The sequence below is a fragment of the Amblyraja radiata genome, chromosome 3, assembly GCF_010909765.2.
Source record: "Amblyraja radiata isolate CabotCenter1 chromosome 3, sAmbRad1.1.pri, whole genome shotgun sequence".
Classification (NCBI taxonomy): Eukaryota; Metazoa; Chordata; class Chondrichthyes; order Rajiformes; family Rajidae; genus Amblyraja; species Amblyraja radiata.
The window spans coordinates 15,193,261-15,202,807 of NC_045958.1; the positions used below are offsets into that span (position 1 = coordinate 15,193,261).

General features: G+C 39.9%; 1 protein-coding gene across 1 annotated transcript in view; it reads left to right on the plus strand.

Moving 5' to 3' along the window:
* The window catches only part of fam174a (family with sequence similarity 174 member A), a 33,461-nt gene extending 24,134 nt beyond the window's left edge, over nt 1–9,327 (plus strand). Inside the window, exon 3 of the mRNA XM_033017365.1 lies at nt 8,181–9,327. Coding sequence (XP_032873256.1) covers nt 8,181–8,184 — 4 coding nt within the window. The 3' untranslated portion in view covers nt 8,185–9,327. The remainder of the gene's footprint in view (nt 1–8,180) is intronic.
* Nucleotides 9,328–9,547: the final 220 nt, after the last annotated feature.

Here is a 9,547-nt window from a genome sequence, read left to right on the forward strand (position 1 = left end):
CACCTTCTTCTTGCAACCCAAGCCCTCCAGGAAGGACCTAGCTTGGCATGAACAAGTTGGACCGAGGGGGCTTTTTCCGTGCTGTAACATTCTATGACCCCCCATAACCAAACCATGTAAATCTCTCAGAGCAGGTGGCACGGAGATTGTGACAGAATCCCTGGTCTACAGGCAGGACACAAAGTTGGCGATGTATCGGATTCACAGGGACATTGGCCACCCCCTCGCCTCTCAGAGTATTTTTTCCCCCTACATTCTTCCTCTATTTGCGAGGACTCCCTTTAACTGAAACACTCCACTTGACCGCTCTCTACCGCAGGGATTTGCTCCCACATTATGTAATTGTTTAGAATTTACAGCATGGGAGCAGGACCTTTGGCCCACCGAGGCCACGCCAACCATCGATCACCCGTACCCAATTTCTCGTTTATCCCACTTTAGCATCCCACACACTAGTGGCAATTTACAGAAGTCAATGAACCCACAAACTTGTACGTCTTTGGAGGTTTGCTCCTCCGTTCTGCTGGTCACAATAATTATGAATTAACCCCCCCCCCACCCCCGGTCTCACGCACATGGAATTAGTTCTTCTCTATACACGGTTTAAAGACCCATATCAGGTTTACCGCTTAATTTCCAATTCATCTCACCCCCAATCTAAAAGAAAATCACTCCACAGTTCATTTTTAAAGAAAACGTGCCTTAAGGGGACTGCAAAGAGTTAATAACGTTTGCTACATACACTTCAGTAGTATATAAGTCTGTATATTTAATTCAAATATCAACATAAAATGGATTTGACGCAAATGTTCACTGTCATCATTTTAATATGGTAGTAAAAACAGACGAGAACCATGTAGAGAGTTTATAATATTGTCGACATACAGTAGGTTAGTGAACGACAGTCTTCTGTAAACCAACCTGTGCCCTGACAGGGATTACACCAGGCACTTATCTATTCCATCCTACTGTTGACTTATTATTTGAGGAAATTCACACCATGCCACACATTACCATTGCGGGTCGACCTAATTTCAGTGTTTAGTTACAACAGGCAATTTCTTAAACAATCTTAAATATTGTCAGATAATTTATTAACCTGGGGGCTGTAAGTGGAAACAAATGGAAAGTATATTTAGAACATAAACCCAGAAATATAATTGCTTTACCCAAAGAGTGACAAATGTTTGGAATAATCCTGAAGGCAGAGAAGAGTTCAAATGAAATCATGATAGTTGTAGACTCACGAGTCACTAAGGTAAACGCACAGGCCTCTACGTTCTTACAACGTGTTTAAATGTTTCAATTTGTTACTTCAAGAGTACATTTTACTCGTGGAAAACTTTAAACATGTTTGAATTTTTTCAAGAGTTAACAAGTTTCACGGGTACCTGCCATTAGCGCCACGAGTCGCTAAGCTGCGTCCACGAGTTCCGACGTTCCCGCTACGTTAATTGTACGTGATTTCCACGAGTTAAATTTGTTTTAAACTCGGGGTACCTCGTGGGTCAGCTCGCACCGTGAGACAGGGGTTTTAATGTAACAGATGGATAATCTTGCATCAGAGTTGCGACATGCTCAGAAAAATATTACCACCGGTTCTAATGAACAGTGCACAATCTGTAATGTGCTTTCCTTTTCCATGGATCCTGCCTGACTTGCTTAGTGTTCCCAGCACTTTATATTTTAAATTTTAATATTTTAAATTAGTAGCATTTGTGGCTTTAAAAAAAAAAAAATCAGTAAAATCAAAGTATATGAAATGGTTGAATTTAATATAAAGTCCTTGTAATCATGTGGAGTTGTTCCTCAAGCTTCCACTGGACCTAATTGGAACAGTACAGGAGGCCGCTGACACATAGGTGGATATAAAATAGAAAAATGTTAACAGGCAGCTGGCAACTCTAGTCACATCTATGGATTGAACAGAGATGCTGTGCAAAGTGGTCACCCAATCTGTATTTCCCAGTGCAGAGGAGATTATATTGTGTGCACATAATGAAATATTCAAGATGTTTTGCCTGAAAGGATTTCTCCGGTCGGCTAGTACTTGCAAAAGAAATGACCTCAATAAGGTGAAGATAGAACAATGGCCAGGCAATCATGGAAGAAGGTGATTTTTTTTCTGATTGCTGCTGATAGATGAAGGAAAGACACATCTGGTGGTGGAATCTTTTTTTAAAAGTGGTGACAATTTTTAAGGATATAATGCCGAGGCTGGGGAATAATAATTGAAGCCATATTGAAAAAAGTGCTTAAAGTGGCGGGTTTTAAGAGAGATAAAGGAAGATAAGTGTGGAAGAAATGAATTTCGAGGGAAATTAAAGGAAAATGAAAAGCAACAGAATTTGCAGGTTTGCTTCGAGACTTTATGGCATGATATCATGTAGAGATGGTGGCAGTAAACTGCCCACCAGTTCTCTGACTTCACAGCAGAATTAGCCGACAATTATATGTGCAGTAAACAACTTTTATATTTTGTTAGATACAACTATACGAAAATATACTATCTACTACATGGGTACCAATTATTTCATTAGTCATAACATACTTTGTTTTATGTCAATCTTATTCAACAACAGATGGTTAATACAAATCAAATGCAATACAAGGGCATCTTGACATGATCTCACCTTTTAGATGGCCCACGCCACCATCCCTTCTCCGAGCCAATCATAAGCACCCCATTTATAGTGGGTGATATACTGTAACTTCTCACAAAGGAAAAACAAGTTCCTTGTCTCCTCTACTATTTCATGTTTACATTTACCACCCACCCTTCAATACATTCCCAGACAAGAGGTAATACGTCTAATCTTACTTTGCCGATTCCCACGAACCTCTTCTGCACCTGATCAACAAGAGATGGGAATTGTCACATCCAAGCACCCTTTCGTAACCTTGTTCAATTCCAATCAAAATTAATTTGGAAGGATATTAATATTTTCTTCCACAATAAGAATCGAAGTAACTCCACAGATGAAGGCATGGCTGGAAACAGTGAAGCCAAGAGAGGAGATATACAGGTCCACCACCAATTTTATGGCAATTGGTAGTCCGGCACCTCCTTTAATCTTGTTAAAAATGATGAGAGCATGCTTGATATTCCCCTCTGAAGTCCCCCCCGAAAATGTGGCACCTCGGCTGATTTCGACCTCATCGGGACTTCTGAATCGATCGGCGGGTCGAATTTTCCCCCTGTGGCCGGAGCTTTGGAACTCTGGCCCGGCCAGAGCCGGGAGATTCATTCCCATAACCAACTTCCGTGTTCGATCAGTGGGTCAAATTTGCCCCCTGCAGCCGGGGATCTTGAACTGCCGCCTGGCCTGAGCTGGCAGATCCGTTCCCATAGCTGACTTCCCAGGCCGTTGTCTCGGCTCCTCAGCTATCGAGATGGACTTTTCTGGTATTGTTGGACTCCTCTCATGGTGAAAGAGGGGCAAACTTGGCAGATTTACAGAGCAATTTGAACAAAAGGATAAAAATGTTAAATTCAAGGTATTGATGGATCATGAGTAATGTAGATCAGCTTGCACACGCTCATGGGTGAGTGAATGATATGAGTTGTGGCACAAGCTTATATTTGCAATCCATAATGAGGCTTGAGGTCACAACGTTTGATACAGCCAAGATAAATTGAATCCAGTAATGCTGAAGAACAATTAACTATCTGCACCATTTAACCAGCATTTTATTTATTGGCTAGAGCAATTATGAAACAAATTTATTCATAAACCAAATTTAATGCTTCATGCACTTTGCTTATTATTCATTTCCCATGGACCTAAATTGCTGCTATCATTGGAAACAAAAATCATTTTTGGATCATCACTTTCCAAATGATCTCACAAACCTGTAATGTGAATACAGGCAACCACAGGTTATGGGGAGGAGGGGGGGTTACCTTCCTGAAAAATGGGCCATCTCATCATTTTCTGTTACACAAAGCTGTACCATCTTTACATTCATCAAGAAATAGACAATAGGTGCAGGAGTAGGCCATTCGGCCCTTCGAGCCAGGACCGCCATTCAATGTGATCATGGCTGATCATCCCCAATCAGTACCCCGTTCCTGCCTTCTCCCCATATCCCCTGACTCCGCTATCTTTAAGAGCCCTATCTAGCTCTCTCTTGGAAGTATCCAGAGAACTGGCCTCCACCGCCCTCTGAGGCAGAGAATGCCATAGACTTACAACTCTGTGAGAAAAAGTGTTTCCTTGTCTCTGTTCTAAATGGCTTGCCCCTTATTCTTAAACTGTGGCCCCTGGTTCTGGACTCCCAACATCAGGAACATGTTTCCTGCCTCTAGCGTGTCCAAACCCTATCTGTGAGATAAAGAAAAATATATTGTGGAAAAAAATATTTACTATTTTCTCACAAATCCCTTCCACATTTCAAATTTTTAAGTGAGAATTTATTAATTCTGTAAGGGAACTGTAACACGGAAGGGTTGCATGTGGCAGGTTATCAATGCCAAATTCTACTGCTAGGTGATTTAATTCATGGTGAAATGGACAGTACAGGTGCACAACCTTTTATCCGGAGTTCCGGAAACCGAAAAGCTCCGAAAACCGGACATTTTTTCCAGGATGTCGTCTGCACACCAAAGCTCGCGTTTGGCGCCAAACTTGACCCAAAACGACCCACGGTCAACCCAGGTCTGTACTACTGTAGCGGCTGCCTCCTCCCCGGAGACCGGGGAGACACTTAAACATCTGTAAATCATTGCTTAAATGTTAGTCAGTTAGTTTGGAGGGCTTTTATGTGAAGGGGGAGGGGGGAGGGGGGGTGAAGGGGGAAACTTTAATTCTTAGTCCCCTACCTGGACGGAGAAGCGGGGAGCGGGCAATGCCTTACCGGGTCGCCGTGCAGTACGCTCCGGAGCGATGTGGCTGCCGACTGCCAACATCGCGGAGCTGGGGGCTGCGGGCATCTGGCCGCGGGCGGCGCCGGTTGGAGCTCCGACCCCGGCAACTCTACCCCTGGCTGCGCGGCGCTCCAAATCCAGCGCGGCCCGCGGCCGGACGCCCGCAGCCCCCAGCTCTGCGATGTTGGGAGCCGGCGGCCACAGCGCTCCAGAGCTTACTGCACGGCGACCCGGTAAGGCATTGCCCGCTCCCCGGCTTTCCGACCAGGTAGGGGACTAAGAATTAAAGTTTCCCCCTTCACCCCCCCCCCATCACATAAAATCCCTCCAAACTAACTGACTAACATTTAAGCAATGATTCCCCGGTCTCCGGGGAGGAGGCAGCCGCTCCAGACTTTTCAAGCCGCCTGCGCTAACCACCTAACCTACTCTAAAAATCTTCCATTCGGTTATCCGAAAAATTCCGAAATCCGAGAAGTGTCTGGTCCCAAGGCTTTCGGATAAAAGGTTGTGCACCTGTATATGTTTAAGTAAATAGCACATATTTTAATGTTTCTATTTATTTCAATTATTTCATTTTTAATTGTGCATACTGACATCATTTATTTCAGAAATACTTCTGCATTTAGATTAGAGTCCTCCCTGCTACTTGTCTGAAAAATAATTTACGCAAAATAGTTTTCATATAATATTTTGTGCCATTATTAATGCTTCAACTATATTATTTTGCAACAGAAATTCTGCTACAGCTTGCAGATTGAGTACTTGAATATTCACTGTGTTAATACTCAGCAGTAATTAGCTTGTAGACATGTAGTTTGCATTTCTCACATCCTTTTCCTGAAGATTGTGAAAATACACTTATGCTGTTGGGAGTAATAGCATTATATTACTTATGTTGAATTTCCTATTCAGTGGAAGCACTGTGCCATGTATTGTAAAGTTGCTTCCATGATTTTTCCAAACCCCGACATTTTATTTTGGGAACCCAAAACTGCACCGACAATTAAATTAAGAATGTTTTGGTATTTGAATTTGTTCAAGTTCACATTTATTGTCACTTGCACCAATTGGTACAGTGAAATTTGAGTTCCATACAGCCATACGAATAAAAAGAACACAATACACAATAGTTGAACATCCATCGCAGCGGAATCAACGTTTGATATGGGTATATCATATTTATGTACAAATGGGTCAATCGGTGATAATGAAAGAAAGTGCTAGAGGTACCCAACAGGTTCAGGCATGCATGTCGGGGTAATTCGCAGTCATTCTATCTTTAAAAATTTTGTGGAAGAGCATAGGAGCCACGCAAGTGTTAATGGAGGGTACTGGTGAAAGACCAGCTAAAAGGAATGATTTGGCACAGTTAAACAGTTATCAAAGTCTGGCCAGCAAATCTAATTAAACAATGGGAAGGCGGCCTTTAAGGTGGAGATGTTTCAGTTATACTCCAGGTCCATTTCTGACTGAAGCCTGTGAGGAGATTTAAGGCAGAGCTCCCTGAATGAGCAGAAATTTGGAGAGCCGAGCAGCAAATTACATGAACTGGAAACAAAAATAGGCTCACTTGACCCTTTGAGCTTAATCTGATATTTAATATAATAATGGGTGATGTGATTGTAACACTAACTCTGCATTCTTTTTGCCCCCACAGTAAATTACACCACCATGCTTATTAGGTACCCTTGTACCTGCCTTGCATATATTCAAAGTCTGCCTTGACTGCAGCTGGGGAGGTAGAGTTCTTAAATAAGTGCCCCTCTATTTTAAAAGATTACCCCTGTATTATAGCTTCTACAGAGGAAGCAATCTATCCACGTACACTCAATCAATAGCCTCAGGATCTTGCATGTTTCAGTCAAATCTCTTACTCCTTTGAATCGGCAGATCTAAGCCTAGCTTACTTAAACTTTTCTAATCAGGCCATTGCCAGAGTGAGACCACGCGCAAACTGGAGCAACAGCACCATATATCCCACATGGGTAGCTTACAACACAACAGTATGATATTTCAGATCTCCAATTTTAGATAACTAACCAACAAATCCCCTCCCCCCCCTCTCTCTCTCTCTCTCTCTCTCTCTCTTTCCTGTGCCCCTCCTGGATGTGCATCTATTTGTCCCACCTCCAACCATCCTTTCTACTACCTCCTATTCCCTTGCCCGGCTTCAAATTTCATGCCTCTTATCTCACAGCCTTTTACCTTCTCATCCTGGCCTTTATCCAATCATCTGCCAATCAAACCTCCTTCACCTGTATCCACCTACCATTTGCCTGGCTTTGTCCTGCCCCTAACTCTCTTCCAACTTTCTCTTCTCAACTACATTCAGTCAGAAGAAGAGCCCCAAGCGGAAATGTTACCTGTTTCTGTCGTTCACGGATGTTGCCTGACTGCTGAGTTACTCTAGCACTTTGTGTTTTCTTAACCAGCATCTGCAATTCCTTGTGTCTACACCTATTCAAGGAGTTAGTATAGAAAACTTATGAAAGGCTTCTAATACTTTCGCATCCTTTTTGTTTAAAAATAACAGGTCACCTGTTTAAAATGGGTGAGGCAATATTTTTTCTCTGAGGGTCCTGAGTCTGCAAAATTGCTGTGAGTGGATGGGAATGTGACATTAATCTTATCACATCCAGAGCAGTCTTGAAGCTAGGTGACCACTTCTTGCTCCTAATTTATGTTTGGTGAGCAAAATTTGGTGTATGTGATATTACTTCCAAAAAGCATCTTGATTAGCAATAGGTCATTACCAGATTTGAAGATTACTGAATGAAAGGGGCAGTGGCATCATAAATTACAATTTAAATAACCGGAAACAGTTGCAGCAAAAGGGTCTTTTTCAGACCTCAGACGTTCTCTCAAGTTGGTAGGAGCACCTTAATATATTTTACTAACTTGGATATATAGGGAATAATTTTCAAAAGTTAGTGTGAATAGAATGAATTTAACTTGACTAAAAGAATGTAAAGTGACGTGTTTGAGATTTCTTTGATACTCATTTTACCAAATTAGTTTACCAAATTATTCACTATTCAATTAAGGTAAGACAATTTTTTTCCTTGCATTAACAAAAATAATATTTTTAATTTATAATGTTAATACAGATCGAACACTGAAATTTTCGGCTCGACAATACAATATTGAATTTTTTATTTTATTTGTGTGAAAGGAATTTTACAGTTTTTAACGTGGTACTGTGTGTCAGAATCGAGTAATTCCCTTATTAGCACTTTCTGTGAAATTCACGTAAGCACATCGTAGTTAATATATATTTGTATTTAGTATTTTTTGTCTTTCTAAATTACAGGTAGATAAAGCGAATCTTACGGTACGTTTTGCAAGAAAACCAAAAAGACAGAATTATCAAGACATCATCTGTTTCTTGCTCTACCAGATCAAGCTTTGTCTGTATAGTGTATCGCCACATACCATGTTATTGTACAGTAATTTTGTAGCCCTGCCACTCTAATGAAAAATATATTATTTTAATAAGGTAAAACGTATCTAATATAGGTGTAAATGAAAATGGAGAATTGTACGTTTCTATTTTAGTTTCTAAATGACAATTCCAATCTTTAAAATCTGTGGGGTGAATAACGAAGATATTTACCCAATTCTCTTGTAGATATAATATTAGTCACTTTTCAACTGAAGCAATATGAAAGTTTGGATTTAAAACAAATAAATCGATATTTTCTAGCTCAAACATTCATTTTATTTTTAAGGTTGGAATCAGAGTGCCAATATATATAGTGTCAGTAACAGGAATTTACAAACAAAATTGACTAAGATTTTAATATCAAAACAAATTGCTGTACCTAGCAACACTTAATTATTTTTACACTAATGTTTAAAGTGTTGGATTACGTTTTTGATATTGTAGATATAGCATGTGAACACATTATATAAAGACTAAAAAATCTCAAACATTTTGTACAGAATATGCAAACCAGCAAAATGTTTACAAAATATTTGAGGGATTTTGATTTATTTTCCTTTGCAAAAAAAATTTGGAAATTGAAGCTTAATATTGTTTACTTGATGTTGATCAATGCTTTTCAATTCAGTTATGAACATGATTTTTTGGGCAAATGATAGGGGCCTTTCTTAGGTAAATTGTAAGAGTTAATAAGTAGAACTTTGGTATTTCAAAGTAAATTAAATGTATTATTGCTAATTAATAGCATGATAAGACAGACGGCTTTGATTCTCCAAATTAAAGTCACCCATTTCATTTTGTATCTCCACATTCCAAGAGGACAAATTCATGGTAGATTTGGTAATAATGTTTTGAGTCCATTGAAAATATTTTTTTTGAATGATTTATCTTGTATGAGATTAATATAATTAATTGATTTTGTGTGTGCATCAATGAAAACTTAAAAGTGAAATGCTAACCAAGTAATACAAGTTCAGATAAACGCAGAAAAAATAAATGTTCATATGCATCATCATTCTACTGGTGTGTAAACAATGAATCAATAGTTTAAATATAGCACTAAAGCTTGCACCAATATGTTACTTTCCTTCATGTACTTGGTCGATTATCTCCCAGCATGAGTCATCTGCTTCATCGCTAACCTCTTACCCCTTGTAAGTTAAGGTTATAAGTGCCTTTTTTTTTGTTGATCTTTGGAGACTGGCTGCATCAAATTGTGCCAGTTAAACCACAAC